Raw genomic sequence first — 22,020 nt, forward strand, 5'->3', positions numbered from 1 at the left:
CTGTCTTCTTACTTCTTTGCCACTGCTCTCTGCCTGCACCAACCCTAATCACATCATTTCTGGCCTACAGTGACTGATCTCTTTCCTTTCATCTCTCTCCTAATCCCATTAATCTGCTAGCAAAATACTGGATTAATCTCCTGTAAAAAATTTTGTCAATACCATTTATTCATAGAGCAATAACTATGACAGAACTACTCTAATTTTCCTACTCAAATAGTTTCAATAGATTGTCACTACATTCATTAAGAAGTCTAAACTCCTTAGTATGTCATCCAAGATGCTTTTCATTACCCCCGTAAATTTCTATTATTAATTCTTTAAATGAACCTGTCATTTTGATTATCCTTAAAAGGGCTACGTATGTTCCAGCCTTTGATTATACCACATGCCTAGAACACCTAAATGAAATTCTTCCCTTAGGGCCCAGGTTAAGACACCCAAACATAAATACTGCCTCATTTTTTTATGTCCCTGAATTTTTTAAACTATTGTTACAAAACTGTTAATATATTTGTCCTTATTAAAGAATCATATGTAGTTATAAAAAGTCTTCCAACTTCCAAATCTATACTCTTCCCATGCATAAACATGTTAATTTTTTTTTTCCCAGCTCACATTTTTAAAATTTTCAGTATCGGGTGTTAAACACAAGAGAGATAGTTCAAATACTTGTAGTCAAAATTACAGTCAAAAACTTATCATAAATGTTTGGTGTTAGTCTAGATACAATTCAGCTTTTGGTGTAAAGTTCTCTGGTTGCAAGAAAGAACACTTGGTTTACTTCACTAATTCGGATTATCTCTTAATGCTGGGATGGCCTCTTCTTGGTTTTTCTTCTTCTGTTGGTTTGTAGCATAATTACCTGTGACTGTATGAATGGAATTGAGCGGAGAGGTACTCATCATGCTTACTCCAAATAAGAGCACATAGCTGAGGACTATAGTAATGAGGAGGTAGACAGGTAATGCAACTGCCCAGTATTTTTGAGGCCAATAGGTTAAACCTAAGGAGTTTAGCCAAGGTTCAGGAATAAAAGCCCACACGAGATACAGTATGAAGCCAAACTGGGAGCTTAAGAAAAGAACAAAGCCATAAATCGCTCTTTCTGGCAATGACAATGAACTTTCCACCATTTTCCTTGTGGCTTTAAACAACCCTGGTGCCCCAGCCCAGGCACAGGTGCACTGTAAGCCTTTCTGGGCCAGAGTGCAGGGCCTGGCTGAATGGCTCCGCTAGCAGGCAGGAGGGGCTGGGGCAGAATGACCATGCATGGGCGTTTGGGCCCATGTGATGCCATGTTCAATGTTTACACATCCTTTAGCATGTTATCACTATTCAAAAAATTTCCTATTCTTCATCAATTTTCAATGCACATAATATGTACATTTATGTACACTTAGAACATACTTTAAGTACTATTCTGAAATATAGATTTTTTTACTTAAGTCTTGTACCTGATTTTTTTCTATATTAGCCCCCGCTTTTGAATGCTTGATTTGTTCCAATACTCAAGTCATGAGGCATATTTTGTAACATTTTCACTTATCTCTATAAGTATTTTGTAACTTCCAACTAGATATCAAGTTTCCTAATCACTTCTTTCAACATTAATAAAAAATCAATATAAATGATTTGAATATGCCAATGTCACAAATTAATTTCTTAGTTATTGAATATTTGTAGCCTCCATTAACAACCCAAATTGTCCTTCAAGACATTGAAAAAATTATAAACTACTACCCAATGGAGTCATTGAAATATGGGAAACTTGAAATAACTGGAGATACAGTTGCCATGAAAAAAAAAACATATATTTTGAATAAAAAGAAAAATTCTAGAACTAAGAAACAAAAATAGTGAGCCATCAGAAAATAAGATTAAATAAAATCATTAAGTCTATTTCTATATACTACCAATAAACAATCCAAAAATAAAATTTAGAAAATATTTTCATTCATATCAAAATTAATAAACTATACATAAATAAATTATACCAAAATAAGTACAAAATGTGATTACTACAAAACATTACTGAGAGAATTAAAGAATATGTAATTAAACTGAGAGACATCTGATGTTCAAGAATGAGAATATTTACTACCATAAAGATGGCAATTCTCACAAACTGATTAATAAAGTCAATGGAATTACTATTATCTCACTAGGAATCATTATACTAGTTAACAATATGGTCATAAAAATTCATTTGTAAATTCAAGGGACCTTGAATGCCAAAGTAAAATTGAAAAGGAAGAGGACTCACACTTCCCTGTTTCAAAGTTTAACTACAAAACTACAATAATCAAGACAGTGTGGCACTGGCATAAGAATGGATATACAGACCACTGAAATCAGAGAGAAAAGAAATAAATCCTTACATTTGTGGCCAAATGGTTTTTGACAAAGATATTAAGACAATTCACTGGTGCAGAATAATCTTTTCAACAAATGTGTCTGGTGTAATTGAATATATTCGTGCAAAAAATGAACCTATTTCATACCATCTGTAAAAATTCATTCAAGATGAAACACAATTGAATTGGATTAAGGATGGCAGCATGAGAGGTGAGACACAGACTTCCTCCTAAAACCATATATAATACAAAAATATAATTAATACAACTAATCCTGAAGAAGCAACAGGAAAGTAGGCTGTGCCAGACTGCATACACCTGGAGAAAAGAGCAGACCTCACGGAACATGGTAATGTACCAAAGCTGTGACCTGGAAGACAAGTCCTTTCCCCACCCCAGCTCACTGGTGGAAGAGAAACAGACCAGAGAAGGAGTTGAGGACTGGGACTACTGAACATCTGGCCCTGGAGATCTGCTCTGAGAGCACGAACCTACATTACATGGTGCTCTGGTGAATAGGGGTGTTGGAAAGCTAAGACAGGCAGAATACCTGGAGAGACTGAGATTCCAGCCACTTGTGGAAAACAGGGAGCCATATCTGGCTGATCTGGGCAAGCAGTCAGCTGACAGGCTTCCTGAAAGTGAGAGGGCTGCTAAAGGGGCAAGGATCTCACAGAGCTTACTGCTCAGGAGAAAGGACAGGTAGAAAAAACTGTTAAGGTGCACTCTGCCCAGCAGTTTGGGAACTTTCATGTTATTCAGGTGTTCCAGCACCTGATATGCAGCCTACTACGCCATCTTCCCAGCCAGCCTTCACCTGACTCACAAACCAGCAAACCCTGCCCTGGCATCAGGCCAACCAGAGGGAAGCCCCATCTACAGCAGCTACAAACACAAAGCATAGAAGCTTACACCTATGTGCTTGGCCCAATAGTTCTGGCAGTGGAGACAGGCATAGCAGCCGGGAAGCAGGAAATAGCTCTTTCCACACCCCCAGGCACAAGCACCACTCCCCTGTACCCCGACATCGCTCCATGAGCTGAGTAGTTCCAGAGAGTAGAGCTTCTGGACACTAGAGAGTGCCACATACAAATATGAAACATCTGAGGAACCTGGTTAAAAGCAAAATCTCAATAACAACAGAAAAAGGGTCGAGTGAGACTGAACTAATAAATCTTCCTGAAAGAGAGTTCAAAATAAAAATAATAAACATGCTCCTGGAGGTAAGCAATAATATTCAGGAACTAAGGGATGAATTTAGGACAGAGATCCAATCATTGAGGAACACAATGGAGGGTATTAAAAGATTAGAAAGAGTTGAGGAGATGATAAATGAAACAGAAATTAGAGAAGAGGAATACAGAGAAGCTGAGGCACAGAAAGTAAAAGGAATCTCTAGGAATGAAAGACCATGGAGAGAACTGTGTGACCAATCCAAACAGAACAATATTCGCATTATAGGGGTACCAGAAGAAGAAGACAGAGAAAAAGGGATATAAAGTGTGTTTGAGGAGGAAATTGCTGAAAACTTCCCCAATCTAGGGAAGGAAATATCTCTCAGGCCATGGAAGTACACAGATCTCCCAACACAAGGGACCCAAGGAGGAGAACAGCAAGACATATAATAATTAAAATGGCAAAGATAAAGGAAAAGAACAATGGAAAGAAGACAGAGAGAAAAAAGGATCACATACAAAGTAAAGGCCATCAGGCTATCATCAGACTTCTCAACAGAAACCTTACAGGCCAGAAGGGAGTGGCATGATACATTTAATGCAATGAAGCAGAGGGCCACAAACCAAGAATATCCAGCAAGATTATCATTTAAATTTGGAGGAGGGATTAAATGATTTCCAGATAAGCAAAAGCTGAGAGAATTTACCTCCCACAAACCATCTCTACTGTGTATTTTGGGGGGACTGCTATAGATGGAAGTGTTCCTAAGGTTAAATAGCTGTCACCAGTGGAAATAAAAAGGGATAGACAAAGAGTACAGACTACGATACCTAATATATAAAGAATGGAGGAGGAAGAAAAGGATCAAAATAAAAAATATTCTTTAGATTGTATTTGTAGTAGCATACAAAGTGGGTTAAGTTAGACTCTTAGTAAGGAAGTTAAACTTGATCCTTTGGTAACCATGAATCTAAAGTCTGCAACAGCAATAAGTACATACCTATTGATAATCACCCTAAATTGTAAATAGACTGAACGCACCAATCAAAAGACATAGAGTCACTGAATGGATTAAAAAAACAAGACCCAACTATATGCTGCCTACAAGAGACACACTTCAAACCCAACGACATACAGAGACTAAAAGTGAAGGTATGGAAAAAGATATTTCATACAACTAATAGGGAGAAAAAAGCAGGAGTTGCTGTACTTGTATTAGACAAAATAGACTTTAAAATAAAGACAGTCACAAGAGACAAAGAAGGACATTATATAATGATAAAGTGGTCAAAAAACAAGAAGATATAATCATTATAAATATCTATGCTCCCAACACAGGAGCACCTACATATGTGAAACAAATACTAAAAGATTTAAAAGGGGAAATAGAATACAATGCATTCATTCTAAGAGACTTCAACACTCCACTCACTCTGAAGGACAGATCAACCAGACAGAAAATAAACAATGAAACAAAGACATTGAACAAAATTAGGACAGATGGACCTAACAGACATTTACAAAACTTTACACACAAAAGGAACAGGATACACATTCTTCTCAAGTGCACATGGAATATTTTCAAGAATAGATCACATACTAGGCCACAAAAAAAGCCTCAGTATATTTAAGAAGACTGAAATTGTATCAACCAGCTTCTCAGATGACAAAGGTATGAAACTAGAAATAAATTACGTGAAGGAAACAAAAAGCCCACAAACACATGGAGGCTTCACAACATGCTCCTAAATAACCAATGGATCAATGACCAAATAAAAACAAAGATCAAGCAATATATGGAGACAAATGACAACAATAATTAAACACAGTAAAATCTGTGGGACACAGCAAAGGCTATGCTAAGGGAGAAGTGTATTGCAATACAGGCCTACCTCAGGAAAGAAGATCAACCCACATGAACAGTCTAAACTCACAATTAATGAAACTAGAAAAAGGAGAACAAATTATGTTCAAAGTCAGTAGATGGAGGGACACAATAAAGAGTAGAGCAGAAATAAATAAAATCAACAAGTCTAAAACAATAGAATCAATGAAAACAGGAGATGACTCTTTGAGAAAATAAACTAAATAGATAAAACCCTAGCCAGATTTATCAAGAGAAAAAGAGAGTCTATACACATAAACAGAATCAGAAATGAGAAAGGAAAAATCACTACGGACAACACAGAAATACAAAGAATTATGAGAGACTACTATGAAAAATTATATGCTAACAAACTGGATAACCTAGAAGAAATAGACAACTTTCTAGAAAAATACAACCTTCCAAGGCTGACACAGAAAGAAACAGAAAATCTGAACAGACCAATTACTAGCAACAAAATTGAATTTTTAGTCAAAAAACTACCCAAGGACAAAATTCTTGACCAGATGGCTTCACTGCTGAATTTTATCAAACATTTAGTGAAGACCTAGTACCCATTCTTCTTAAAGTTTTCCAAAAAGTGGAAGAGGTGGGAATACTTCCAAACTCATTCAATGGGCCAGCATCACCCTAATACCGAAACCAGGCAAAGACACCACACACAAAAAAAATTACAGACCAATATCTATGATGAACATAGATGCAAAATACACAACAAAAAATTAGCAAACAAAATTCAAAAATACATCAAAAAGATCATCCATCAAGATCAAGTAGGATTTATTCCAGGGATGAAAGGATGGTACAATATCCGAAAATCCATCAACATCATATAGCACATCAAATAAAGAAGGTCAGAAACCACATAATCATCTCCATAGATGCTGAAAAAGCATTTGACAAAATTCAACATCCACTCATGATAAAAACTCTCAACAAAATGTGTATGAGGGGAAGTATCTCAACATAATAAAAGCCATATATCACAAACCCACAGGCAACATCATACTTAAAAGTGAGAAGCTGAAAGCTTTTCCTTTCAGATCAGGAACAAGACAAGGATGTCCACTCTCACCACTTTTATTCAACATTGTTCTGGAGGTCTTTGCCACAGCAATCAGACAACACAAAGAAATAAAAGGCTTCCAGATTGGTAAAGAAATTGTTAAGCTGTCACTGTTTGCAGATAACATAAGATTGTACATAAAAAGTGCTAAAGAATCCACTCCAAAACTACTAGATCTAATAGCTGAATTCAGCAAAGTTGCATAATACAAAATTAATACACAGAAATCTGTTATATTCCTATATACTAATGATGAACTAGCAGAAAGCAAAATCAGGAAAACAATTCCATTCACAAATGCACCTAAAAGAATAAAATACCTAGGAATAAACTTAAGCAAGGAAATGAAAGACTTATGCTATGAAAACTACAAGATACTCATGAGGGAAATGAAAGAAGATATGAATAAATGGAAACACATCCCATGCTAATGGATAGGAAGAATTAATATTGTCAAAATGGCTATCCTGCCTAAAGCAATCTATAGATTCAATGCAATCCCTATCAAAATACTAATTGCATTCTTCAGTGAACTAGAGAAAATAGTTCTAAAATTCATATGGAACTACAAAAGACCCTGAATAGACAAAGTAATCCTGAGAAGGAAGAATAAAGCTGGGGGGATTATGCTCCCCAACTTCAAGCTCTACTACAAAGCCACAGTAATCAAGACAAGTTGGTACTGGCACAAGAACAGACCCATAGACCAATAGAACAGACTAGAGAGCCAAGATATAAACCCAAGAATATATGTTCAATTAGTACATGATAAAGGAGTCATGATTATACAATGGGGAAATGACAGTCTCTTTAACAGCTGTTGTTGGCAAAACTGGACAGCTACATGCAAGGGAATGAAACTGGATTATTGTCTATCCCCATATGTAAAAGTAAACTCAAAATGGATCAAAGACCTGAATGTAAGTCATGAAACCATAAAACTCATAGAAGAAAACATAGGCATAGTTCTCCTGAATATAAACATGAGCAACTTCTTCCTGAATGCATCTCCTAGAGCAAGGGAAACAAAAGCAAAAATGAACACATGGGACTATATCAAACTAAAAAGCTACTGTACAGCAAAGGACACCATTCACAAAACATAAAAGCATTCTACATTATGGGAGAATATATTTGTAAATGACATATCCAACAAGGGGTTAACATCCAAAATATATAAAGAACTCACCTGCCTCAAACTCAAAAAGCAAACAACCCGATAAAAAATGGATGTAGTATATGAACAGACAATTCTCCAAAGAAGAATTTCAGATGGCAGACAGGCACTTGAAAAGATGCTCCACATCACTAATTATCAGGGAAATGCAAATAAAAACCACAATGAGATATCACCTCACACCAGTCAGGATGGCCAGTATTGAAAAGACTAAGAAAAACAAATGCTGGAAAGGATATGGAGAAAGGGGAACGCTCCTACACTGCTGGCGGGAATGTAAGCTAGTTCAACCATTGTGGAAAGCAATATGGAGGTTCCTCAAAAACTAAAAATGAAATATGATTTGACCCAGGAATTCCACTCCTAGGACTTTACCCTAAGAATATAATTTGTCAGATTCAAAAAGACATGTGCACCCCTTTTTTTATTGCAGCACTATTTACAATAGCCAAGATATGGAGTAACCTAAGTGTTCATCAGTAGATGAATGAATAAAGAAGACAGACTACTGAGAAGATAAGACAATCTATAGGAGGAAAATGTTTGCAATTCATATATCTGATAAAAGATTTATGTCTAAGATATCTACTCTTACAACTCAAAAGTAAGACAATCAACCCACTTTTTAAATGGCAAAAAAAATCTGCACAGACACTTGACTAAAGAAGATATATACAAAGATAATAAGCAGATAAGTATCCTCATTCCTCATTAGGGAAATACAAATAAAAACCACAATGAAATATCACTTTACGCCTAGAGAAAATGCAAATCATTTGCAAGGACATAAGAAACTGGAACCCTCATGCATCACTTGTTTCCATTTTTTTGAAAGTAATTCAGTTTCTTGAAAATTTAAGCATAAACTTACCATACATCCCAGCAATTTGCCCTCCTAAGAATCTACCCAAGAGAAATGAAAACACACATCTGTACAAAGACATGTAAGTAGGTTTTCATAACGGCAATATTCATAATAGCAAAAACTAAAAATAATCCAAATGTCTACCACCTGGTGACTGGACAAAGAAAATGCATGTTATTCATATAACAGAATATTATACAGCAATCAAAGGAAAAAATTATTGATATGAACCATAACATGGAATGAGCTTTAAGGAGATGACACTGTGAATGAAGGCAGATGCAAGAAGCTACATTTCCTGTAATTCCATTTACATAAAATGCTCAGAAGAGCAAATTTATAGAGAAAGAAAACAGATCACTTGTTACCTAGAATTGGAGATTAACTGCAACTGGCAATGAGGGCAACTTTTAGAGTGGTGGAAATTTCTAATTTGGGATTGTGAAGATGGCTATACACCACTGTTGATTTACTAAAATCATTGAATCATGCATGTAAAATTGATGAATTTTATAGTATGTAAGTTATACCTTCTTAAAGCTTTTAAGTCATAGTGGGGACCAAAAAAATAAATAACCAAAGATTTGTTTCTGTATGTGATGTTTTTATGTTCAATAACTTTTATGCAGTAGGCAAGAAGCTTTTATAAATTTTCAGGTATACGTTATTAATATATTCACTAGTTTATATTTCATGTAAATGATGTAAAATATTAATATGTATAATTTAGTTATAGACTTTAAAAGCTAAAATTTTACTTCTATAAATTTATTTAAAATGAAACTCTAATGAAGCCAATTACCTTTTTCAAAGCAGGACAGAAATTAAAGAAAAGTCGGTGGTTACATGTTTTGAATCTTTCAGGAAGATGCCAGTTCTGAATTATTTCTTCATCAGAAATCACATGATGATCCAGAGCTTTGAGAGGCCATATACTATTGACAAGAACATGTCTATATCCTTTTTTGAGGCTTACTGGGCAATCAAACATAGTGAGGGCAATGAGGCTTGGACAAGCAGATAACATACACACATTCTTTAACTTTGCAAATCCATTGTCATGAAGATACAGAAGTTTTAGTTTCTTCAATCCACTCCAAAATTTGGAATCTGGTAGACTCCTTATCTGAAATATCATTAATAATAATAACACTTTAAAAACGAATTAATTTTCCTTAAGTTTCATGGAATATGGAAAAACACTAAATATCTCTAAATTCAACATTTTCCAAAGAAATGTGTGTCTTACTAAGAAACAATAACAGAATTTCTAATTGTCCAAATGATAACTGAGGTAAAAACATACTACATTGGGTATCTGGAAAAAGCTATCATTATTAGCATAATTAAATTATATATATATATATATATATTCCATGGATTACATGGAATTAAATATTATTCCATGAATTAAAATATTCATACTACACAAAACAATCTACATATCCAAAGCAATTCCTATCAAAATTCCAAAGCCATTTTTCACAGTAGAACAAAAATACCATAATTTATATGGAACCAAAAAAAGACCCTGAATAGACACTGAAATTAATCTTGAGAAAGAAGAAAATAGCTGGAGGCATCTTGTTCCCTGATTTGAAATTATATTACAAATGTATAGTAATCAAAACAGTATGGTATTGGCATAAAAACAGACACTAGATCAAAGGAACAGAAGAGAAAATTCAGAAATAAACCCATGCATACGTGGTCAATTGATTTATGGCAAAGGAGCCAGACATATACACTGGGAAAAGGACAGTTTCTTCAATGGTGATGGGAAAATAGGAAAGCCACAAAAGAATGAAAATAGACCATTATCTTACACCTTAAAAAAAATTAACTCAAATGAACTAAAGACTTGAATGTAAGACCTGAAACTACAAAACCCCTAGGAAAAAGCATAGGAGGTGTGAACTTCTTGATGTAGGTTTTGGTGATGATATTTTTACTCTGACACCAAAAGAAAACATAAATAAATAGGACTACATTAAACCAAAAGCTTCTGTACCAAAAAGGAAATCATCAGTAAAGTGAAAACGCAACCTACTGAACGGGAGAAAATATTTGAAAGTCATGTATAAGAATACCTTGTTTTATTACAGTTCACTTTATTACACTTAACAGATACTGCATTTTTTACAAACGGAAGGTTTGTGGCAACACTGCGCTTATCAAGTTTATTGGTACTATTCTTCTATCAGCATATGCTCACTTTGTGTCTGTGTATCACATTTTTGTAATTCTCACAATATTTCAAACTTTTTATTATACTTGTTATGGTGATCTGTGATCAGTGATTATGATTTACTGGAAGATCAGAAAATAGCATTTTTTAGGCAAAATAGCATTTTTAAATTAAGGAACGTACATTGTACATATAACTTTATATTAATATAAATACAACATAAAAAATGTACATTGTTTTTTAGTCTTAATTCTCTTGCATGTTTCATAGACTACAGTATAGTGCAAACATAATTTTTATATGAACCAAAACACTGAGAAACGAAAGCACTGAGAAACAAAATACTTTGTTTGGCTTGCTTTATTGTCATATTCACTTCAATGCAGTAGTCTGGAACTGAACCCTCAATATCTCTGAGGTATGCCTGTATCTGGCAATAGGCTTATATCTAAAATATATAAATATCTCATACAACATAATAGTAAAAAAAAAAGCCAATAAAAATTAGCAGAGGATTTGAATAGGTATTTGTCAAAGAAGACACCCAGAAGGTCAACAGGCATAAAAAGTTGCTCACCATCACTAATCATCAGGAAATGCAAATCAAAAGCACATGAGATATCACTTCATAGCTATTAGAAAGACTAATATCAAAAGTACAGAAAATAAGCATTGGTGTGGATGTAGAATAAAGGGAACTCTTGTGCATTCTTGGTGGGACTATAAACTTATACAACTACTATGGAAAACAGCATGGAAGTTCATCAAAAAACTAAAAATAGAATTACCATGTAACCCAGCAATTATACTTCTGGGTATTGATCTGAAGAAAATGAAAACACTAACTTGAAAATACATATGTACTGGAATGTTCATTGCACCATTATTTTATTTACAATAGCCAAGAAATGGCAACAACCTAAGTGTCCACTGATAGATAAATGAATAAAGAAAATGTGATATATATATATATATATATCTACATATGTAAAACTAAGAAATTAAAATATATATTCCCAATGGAATATTCAGTCATTAGAAAAGAATGAAATCTAGCCATTTGTGACAACATGGTTGGACCTTGAGGACATTAAGCTCAGTGAAGTAAGCCAGAGAAAGACAAATATTGTTTAATCTCATTACATGTGGAATGTGAAACAAAAAAACCCCAAAATTGAAGCCACAGACACAGATAAGAGATTGGTGGTTGCCAGAGGTAAGGGGTAGGTTGGGATGAAATGATTAAAGGTGCTCAAAAGGTAAAAATTTCCACTTATAAGATAAATAAGTTCTGGAGATATAATCTGCAGCATAATGACTACAGTTAAAACCACTAGATTACATGTTTGAAAGTTGCTAAAAGAGATCATAAAATATCATCACAAGGAAACAAATTTTCAACTGTGTAGTGATGGATGTTAACTAGACTTATTGCAGTAATCATTTCACAATACACACAAATATACTGAATCATTAAGTTATATACATGAAATTAATATAAGGTTATATGTCAATTATATATCATTAAATTTAAAAAAAATTGAGGAGACAAGTACTCTTAATTCAGACTATGGATTTAAGAAATGAAATAAACCAAATTACACATGGTTTAGTTACATATTTATAATTAACATTTCTTATATTTAAAATTTAATTTTTGAATTTTTGATTAAACATTATATAAAAGATTATGTGGGGAAAAACAGATGGTGGTGTGAGAAGCAAGGCAGAAACCTCTTCCCAAAACAATATATAACATGAAAATACAGCAAATACAACTAATTATGAAAGAGTAACCAGAAAGAATACTGCAACAGATGGCTTACATCTGGGTAAAAGAGAAGACATCACAGAAAAAGGTAAAGTAGCAAAGACGTGATCCAGGGGGTCCCAAGCACTCCCCCCACCACAGCTCACCTGTTGGAGGAAGGGACATGGAGTAGGGAGGGAGTAGAAGCCCAGGATTTCTAAATATCCACCCCTAGAGATCTATTCCAGGAGCGTGAACCCCCATTACATTGTGCTCAGGAGATTAGAGGGGTTGGAAAGCAAAGACAGACAGAATACACACAGAGACTGAGATTGTAGCCACTTGTAGACAACAAGTACCCATACCAGCCACTCTGGGACAAAAGAAAGGCAGGCATTTTCACAGATTTGCCAACAGCAAGAAGGCTGCTAAAGCAGCAAGGATTACACAGAGCTTGCTTCTCAGGAGAAAGGACAGGTAGACAAAATCATTAAAGCACACACAGCCCATTAGCTTTGGAACTTTCAGGAGCTTCAGGAGATCCATCCCACTGGCAGGCAATGCAGCACCATTGCACCAGGCCAGCTGGAGGGCAGCCCCAACTACAGCCACTACAGGGGCTTAATGCAAAAGCTCTTCACTGTGCACTCAGACCACAGGCCCTGGCAGTGGATGAGGGACTATGGCTAGGAAGCAGGAAAGAGCTCTTTCCTATAAGAAGGTACCAAGGCCACTTGCCAATGATGCTCACCATTGCTCCAGGTGCTGTGTGGCTCCAGAGAGTAGAGCTTCTGGGTACTAGAGGATGCTGCCTGTGCAAAGTTATAATTCCTTATTATTCATTAGGAATATAAGGCAGCAAAAAATCCTTGTTCAAATTAAAATCCCACAAACACCAGAAAGAGTGTCAGTGAACTGAAGTCACCAATATTCCAGATAAACATTTCAAAATAAAAACCATAAACATGCTCACAGAGCTACACAAAAATATTGAAGATCTCAGGGAAGATGTCAAGAAAAATACTGAAACTTTGAAAAATACAGTACCTGAAATGAAACATACAAAGGAAGGAATTAAAAGCAGATTAGAAGAGGTAGAGGAGACAGTAAATGGAAGAGAAACTAGAGAACAGGAATACAAAGAAGTTGAGACACAGAGAGAAAAAAGGATCTCGAGGAAAGAAAGAATAATAAAGACAACTTTGTGACCACTCCAAACAGAACATTTGCATTATATATGGGAACCAGTAGGAGAAGAGAGAGTAAAATGGATAGAAAGTCTATTTGAGGAAATAATTGAGGAAAAGTTCCCCAATCTGGGGAAGGAAGTCTCTCAGACCATAGAAGTGCACAGATCTCACAACACAAGGACCCTAGGAAGACAAAACCAAGATATATAATAATTAAAATGGCAAAGTTCAAGGACAAGGACAGAGTATTAAAAGCAGTCAGAGAGAGAAAAAAGATCACGTACAAAGGAAAACCCATCAGGCTATCATCAGACTTCTCAGCAGAAACCTTACAGGCCAGAAGGGAGTGGCATGATATATTTAATACAATGAACAGAAAGAACTCCAATCAAGAATACTCAAACTGGAAAGATTACCATTTAAATTTGAAGGACAGATTAAACAATTTTCAGATAAGCAAAAGTTGAGGGAATTTAAATCCCACAAACCATCTCTACAGTGTATTTTAAAGGGACTGCTCTAGATGGAAGTGCTCCTAAGATAAATATCTGTCAGCAGAGAAAATAAAACCACAGTAAAGGAAGTAGACTAATTAATTACTAAGCAAATGCAAAATTAAATCAAATACCCATGAAGTCGGTCAAGGGATATACAAAGAGTGCAGAATATGCTACCTAACATATAAAGAGGGGAGATGAAAGAAAAAGAATGGAGAAAAAAAAGAAACCTTAGACTGTGTTTGAAATAGCATAATAAACAAGTTAAGTTAGACTGTTAGATGGTGAAGAAGCTACCCTTGAACCTTTGGTCACCACAAATTTAAAGCCTGCAATGGCAATAAGTACATATTTGTTGATAATCACCCTAAATGTAAATGGACTGAATGCACCAATCAAAAGACACAGAGTTACAGAAAGGAAAAAATACAAGACCCATCTATATGCTGCCTACAAGAGATGCACTTCAAACCCCAAAAACACACAGATTAAAAGTGAAGGGATGGAAAAAGATATTTCATGCAAATAATGAGAAAAAAGCAGGAGTTGCAGTACTTACATCAGATAAAATAGAGTTCAAACAAAGAAAATAACAAGGGACAAAGGAGCGCATTTTATTATGATAAAGGGGTCAGTCTAACAAGAGGATATAACCATTGTAAGTACCTCTGCACCCAACATAAGAGCACGTAAATATGTAAAACAAATACTAACAGATTTAAAAGGGAAAACAGGATGCAAAACATTAATTTTAGAAAATTAAACACACTACTCACTCCAAAGGACAGATCAACCAGACAAAATATAAGTAAGGAGAAAGAAACAATGAACAACACTTAGAATATATGGACCTAACAGACATCTACAGAGCACTGCAGCCAAAAGCAGCAAGATACACATTCTTCTCAAATGCACATGGAACATTTCCAGAACAGATCACATACTAGGCCACAAAAAGAGCCACAGTAAATTAAGAAGGATTAAAATTGTGACAACCAGCTTCTCAGACCACAAAGGTATGAAACTAGAAATAAGTTATGCAAAACAAACAAAAAGCCCACAAACAAAAATGGAGGCTTAACAACAAGCTCCTAAAGAATTAATTGATCAATGACCAAATAAAAACAGAGATCAAGCAATATGAGGAGACAAATGAAAACAACAATTCAATACCCCAAAACCTGTGCGATGCAGTGAAGATAGTTCTAAAAGTAAAGTATACTGCAATACAGGCTTACCTCAAAAAAGAAGAACAATACCAAATGAACAGTATTAACTCATAAATTAATGAAACTAGAAAAAGAACAAATGAGGCCCAGAGTCCGTAGGAAGGACCTAATAAATATCTGAGCAGAAATAAATAAAATTGAGAATAGAAAAATAGAAAATATCAATGAAACCAGGAGCTGTTCCTCCAGGAAAATATACAAAATAGATAAACACCTATCCAGGCTTATCAAGGAAAAATGAGATTGTACACACAAAAACAGAATCAGAAATGAGAAAGGAAAAATCACTGCAGATACCATAGAAATACAAAGAGTTATTAGAGAATACTATAAAAAATTATAAGCTAACAAATTGGATAACCTAGAAGCCATGGCCACTTTCTATTAAAATACAACATTCCAAAACTGACCTAGGAAGAAACAGAAAATATGAACAGAACAATTACTAGCAATGAAATGGAATTTGTAGTGAAAAAACTATCTAAGAACAAAACTACTGGACCAGATGGTTTCACTGCTGAATTTTACCAAATATTTAGAGAAGATGTAATAACCATTATCCTTAAAGTTTTCCAAAAAGTAGAAGAGGAGGGAATACTTCCAAACTCATTCTATAAGGCCAGCATCAATCTAATACCAAAACCAGGCAAAGACAACACAAAAAAAGAAAATTAAAGACCAATATCCCTGAGGAACATAGACGCAAAAATACTCAACAAAACATTACTAAAGCTAACTCAAAAATACATCAAAAAGATCATCTACCATGATCAAGTGGAATTTATTCCAGAGAGGCAAGGATGGTCCAATATTCAAAAATCTATCAACATCATCCACCACATCAACAAAAAGAAGGACATATACCACATGATCATCTCCATAGATACTGTACAAGCATTTGACAAAATTTAACATCCATCCATGATAAAAACTCTCAACAAAATGGGTAGAGAGGGCAAGAACCTCAACATAATAGAGGCCATATACAACAAACCCACAGCAAACAGCATAAATAACAGTGAAAAGCTTTCAGCTTTTCTCTAATATATGGAACAAGACAAGGATGTCCACTTTCCCCACTTTTATTCACCATAGTTCTGGAGGTCCTAGCCACAGCAATCAGACAACCCAAAGAGATAAAAGGCATCAAGATTGGTAAGGAAGAAGTTAAACTGTCACTCTTTGCAGATCACATGATATTGTACATAAAAACTCCTAAAGAATTCACTCCAAAACTACTAGAACTAAAAACTGAATTCAGCAACATCACAGGATAAGAAATTAATACACAGAAATCTGTTACATTCCTATATACTAATGACGAACCAGCAGAAAAAGAAATCAAGGAAACAATTCCATTCACAACTGCATCAAAAAGAATAAAATATATAGGAATAAACCTAACCAAGGAGGTGAAAGACCTATACTCTGAAAACTGCAAGATACTCATGAGAGAAATTAAAGAAGACACCAATAAATGGAAATACCTCCCATGCTCATGGATAGGAAGAATTAATATTGCCAAAATGGTCATCCTGCCTAAAGCAATCTACAAATTCAATCAAAATACCAACAGCATTCTTCAGCAAACCAGAGAAAATAGTTCTAAAATTCATATGGGACCACAAAAGACCCCCAATAGCCAAAGTAATCTTTAGAAAGAAGAATAAAGCCGGGGGGGTTACACTCCCCAATTTTAAGCTCTACTACAAAGCCACAGTAATCAAGACAATTTGGTACTGGCAGAAGAACAGTCCTAGATCAATGGATCAGAACTGAGAGCCCAGATATAAACCCATACATATACGGCCAATTAATATATGATAAAGGAGGCATGGATATACAATGGGGAAATGACAGCCTCGTGTTGGGAAAATTGGACAGCTACATATAAGAGAATGAAACTGGATTATTGTCAAACTCCATACACAAAAGTAAACTTGAGATGGATCAAAGACTTGAATTTAAGTCATGAAACCATAAAACTCTTAGAAAAAAACATAGGCAAAAATCTCTTGAATATAAACATAAGAAACTATCTCCTGAATGTATCTCCTCAAGCAAGGGAAACAAAAGCATAAATGAGTAAATAGGACTATATCAAACTAAGAAGCTTCTACACAGCAAAGGAGACCATCTGTAGAACAAAATGGCATCCTACAGTATGGGAGATTATATTTGTAAATTACATATCCAATAAGGGGTTAACATCCAAAATATATAAAGAACTCACACCCCTCAACACCCAAAAAAACAAATAACCCGATTAAAAAATGGACAGAGGATCTGAACAGATGATCCTCCAAAGAAGAAGTTCAGATGTCCAACAGGCACATGAAAAGATGCTCCACATCACTAATCATCAGAGAAATGCAAATTAAAACCACAATGAGATATCACCTCACACCATTTAGGGTGGCCAACATCCAAAAGATAAGGAACAACAATGCTAGTGAGGATGTAGAGAAAGGGGAATCCTCTGACACTGTTGGTGAAAATCTAAATCAGTTCAACCATTGTGGAAAGCATTATGGAGGTTCCTCAAAAAACAAAAAATAGAAATGCCATTTGACCCAGGAATTCCACTCCTAGGAATTTACCCAAAGAAAACAAGATTGCTGATTCAAAAAGACATATACACCCCTATATTTATCACAGCACTGCTTATAAAAGCCCAGACATGGAAGCAACCTAAGTGTCCATCAGTGGATGAATGGATAAAGAAGAGGTGGTACATATACACAATGGAATATTATTCAGCCATAAGAAGAAAACAAATCTTATCATTTGCAATAAAATGGATGGAGCTGGATGGTATTATGCTCAGTGAAATAAGCTAGGTGGGGAAAGACAAGTACCAAATGATTTCACTCATTTGTGGAGTATAACAACAAAGCAATACTGGAGGAACAAAACAGCAGCAGACTCACAGACTCCCAAGTAGAGACAAGCCATTACCAAAGGGAAAGGGGTTGGGGAGAGTAGGTAAAAAGGGTGAGAGAAAGGGGTTAAGGGGCATTATGATTAGCACACATAATATAGGGGGGACACAGGATAGGCAGTATAGCACAGAGAAGACAAGTAGTGACACTGTAGTATCTTACTATGATGATGGAAAATGACTGCAATGGGGTGTGTGTGGGGACTTGATAATATGGGTGAATGTAGTAACCATAATGTTGCTCATGTGAAACCTTCATAAGATTGCATATCAATGATTCCTTAATTTAAAAAAATTATTTTGGAGAAATACTGTTGATAGATAACATAAATGCTCATTAAAAATTCAATTTCATTTATATGAAAATATCTGAACTAGCTCTTGCTTACCTGATTTCCATGGAGATCTAGTTTGACTAATTTTATGCAACTTTGAAGTGGATGAATATCTTTAATAAAATTGTTTGAGAAGATGCATACTCTAAGAGAGATACAAGATTGCAACTTTTCCATGGATTTTAAATGAAGGCCACTGAACTTCACAAAAACAAAATCTGTCTGATCTTCTATCACGTTTTCATTATAGTGAGTCCATTCTTCATGACTGGTTAGCTCTTTTGTGATTGTTCCATGAAACATCTAAGGAAAAATGAGAAATTACTTTCACTAGTTTTTTCAACTTCCAAAAATATATCTATCTGAAAGAAAAATATATTTGCTAATGATAAAAGGAAAATGGGTAGAAAATGAAAACTTGAAAAATCTGATTCCAATAAAACTTTCTATCGTGAATCATCTTAAATATCCAATATTTATGTATCTACCACTCAGAAATGCATCATTAACCTCACCAACGAATTAATCAGGAAGCAGAAGAAAAATTTCCTATTTCCAAGTATACTTAGAAAATATGGAATTCAATAAAGTAATTAAGATGACACATCATCTCTAATTAACACAACTAAAACAAAAAAACTATACCTTAGCATAAGTTTTATATTAATTTTGGTTGAAATAAATACATTGAATAATGAACTCCAAATCAGAAGAGTGATAACCTTCCTAGGAATGGCTGAAAAATGTAGCAAAATGAAGGTAAGCTGCAATACAGGGCTTCAACTGTTATATTTTTTAAATAGACAATTTACAATCCCTTTATTTTTATGTTCGATTAAATTAGGCAATTAAGATCTAGAATTCTAGAAGTTTCTAAATTTAACAAATTAAATTCACCTAAAAACTTCTGGATCAAAGCTCTTTTACATGATTTTGTATAGTATTTCTCATATGTATATATATATGAAATTTCCCTTATTGTGGTTAATTTCAGTTTTCACAAAAGGCAGTCATCCAGTGATAGCTTAGAAAAGAGTATATGAGCTCAACTGGCCTGAGGATGTTTGGTAAGATTATATATGTTCCCCACTGGAATAATCTATTTCTACCATGTGGAGGTAAACTAGGTCAGCATAATCCAAATGAGAGTTAATATGAAAATCTGGAAAAACCCTTGCACTGTTTCAAGACACTGACTAATTTTTATACCCTGGGTAAGGCCTAAAACTGTCATCCTCAAACTCTAAGAACCACTCAAGAAATTAATCGAAGTCAGATTCATGGATCCCATATTCTATTTACATTATCAGTCTCTGGGCTGAGGACAAAGAATCTGTAACGTAGCATGCACCTACGTAACTCACAGACACCTGGATACTAGCCTAAACTATGAGTAAACCAGTCTTCCAAATACAAAGAACCAGATATGGAATAATTAGATATGAATAAACCTTTACAACTCGTCAATTTCTATAGGTCCTGAAATGAAGGGTGATGTCCCCAATTCATCCCATCATTTGAATTCCTTATTTAGAAAATACTTTAGGAAGTCTTTCCTCAGGCTCTCCTTTCCAAGACCTACTTTCCTTCTTTGATTTAATATAGAATAACTTTAGTTTATAATAAGGGCTTATGGGAGACCATATCTAGGGCATAAATCAAGATGTTTCAAGACAGACAATAGGGTACTCAAAAGTTTTAGCGATAGAATCCAGTTTTTTAAATCAATAACAATTGCACAATAAATCCATATGCTGACAACTTCCAAGATTGTATCAAGATAAGCCTCACTAACAAGGTGTCAGGAGGCCTGCAGAGGGAGTTCCCATGCTCATAACTCCTGGTCAATTGCAGACCCCACAGGAAGAAAGAGGACACCTTGTAACTACCATTTTGGTTACTTTACCACCCAATTGTAGGAGGGAAGAGTTTCTGCCTCCCTCAATAATGGCCTGGCAACAGCCCAGCCAATGAGAGACTATTACAATTCAGGCAGTGAGCAGCTATAACACATACGACTCCCACTTAACTTCAGCGGACTTTTTGCTTAGATCTGTCCTCCAACTATCCCTCTTTCTTCTGTAAAAGAGCTCTCCTCAACTTTGTTCTCAGGAAATGCTTGATTTTTTCAAGCTTGCTTATCTCCAGTTGCAGTTCTCTGCTATCCTTGAATACCCCCATTTTGCTGGTGAAAAACGTCTGTTCATTTCACATGTCCAAAACCAAATTCTGAACTTTCTTTACTACCCCATCAACATTCCTCATCCATAGCTTTTCCCATCTCCATTGATACAACCCTACCCTTCCGGCAGTCATCCTTGATTCTTCTCTTTGCCTCACATTCCACAGCTATTCCATTAGAAAATTGTATTGATTGCGCCTTCAAAAATATATCCACAATCTAATCAACTTCCCATCATCTCCACTGCTACCATCCTGGCCAAGCCTTCACCACCTCTCACTTGTCTTACTTTGGTAACCTCCAAATAGGTCTTCCTGCTTCTATCCTTGCCCTGGCTTCCACTACTCCAGTCTATTCTCATATTTCTGAGAGAATCTGTTAAACATAAGCCAAGTCATATCAAAACCCTGCATGGCTTTGCATCACTGAGTAAAAAACAAAATCCTCTGTCACCTCTGGCCTTTCACTCTTGCTACTTTCCCTTTCGCACACTCTCACCTCATGTCTTCCTTATTCTCTAAATGCTCTTAATGTTTGTTTTTATTAACAAAAGAGAAAACTTTTAAATGATAAAATTATGTAATAGTAGTATCCTTTTTACTCAGTGCTGTCTCTATGTAAGTGCAGAATTAAATACTAGGGTCAACTCTTTAGAAGAAAAAAAATCTACGTTAAGGTCCTGGCAAGAACCTGCAGGGCTCTAAATACCAGTGTTCCTGATAAAGACTGATGAAGACAGCCTTCTCAAACAAAGCAAACTATATGTGTGTGATAGAATGATTTCTGGGTTTGGGATTGAAATACCTTGTTTACACCTTCTCTGCTACTTACAGATTGTGAGACCTAGACTAAATCACTGTTCTGATTTATAGCTTTCTTACGTGTAAAGATGAATAAATTAATCTGTAAAACTAATTATAAACTTGGTGCTTTTTAAGTACCTCTAGATCCTCACCAAAAAAACACTTAATGAGGCTATTCTCAGGAATGTTATTGAAAGTACTAGATTAATCTGTATGTACAAAAGAATGCCAGAAAAGCAACCAAACTAACGCAAATGTTAAGAGCCTGGTAACAGATTGAATTTTATAAAACTTAGAAAAGCCTATGAAGTTAACTCAAAACTGAGAGGAATGGAGAGGCTCACTTTCTAGCAGCCTCAATGGAAAAGAAATCACAAAC

General features: G+C 35.1%; 2 protein-coding genes across 2 annotated transcripts in view; both read right to left on the reverse strand.

The window, feature by feature from the left end:
- LRRIQ3 (leucine rich repeats and IQ motif containing 3) overlaps nt 1–22,020 on the reverse strand; it is a 208,540-nt gene that overhangs the window by 186,110 nt on the left and 410 nt on the right. Inside the window, 2 exon segments of the mRNA XM_057500328.1 lie at nt 9,329–9,678; nt 18,707–18,959. Coding sequence (XP_057356311.1) covers nt 9,329–9,678; nt 18,707–18,959 — 603 coding nt within the window.
- Nucleotides 620–1,136, reverse strand: LOC118914952 (phosphatidylinositol N-acetylglucosaminyltransferase subunit P-like). The gene has a single exon (XM_036890315.2). It carries the CDS (start codon nt 1,134–1,136, stop codon nt 789–791), a length of 348 nt encoding a protein of 115 aa, XP_036746210.1. The 3' UTR covers nt 620–788.

The sequence above is a fragment of the Manis pentadactyla genome, chromosome 4, assembly GCF_030020395.1.
Source record: "Manis pentadactyla isolate mManPen7 chromosome 4, mManPen7.hap1, whole genome shotgun sequence".
Taxonomy (NCBI): Eukaryota; Metazoa; Chordata; class Mammalia; order Pholidota; family Manidae; genus Manis; species Manis pentadactyla.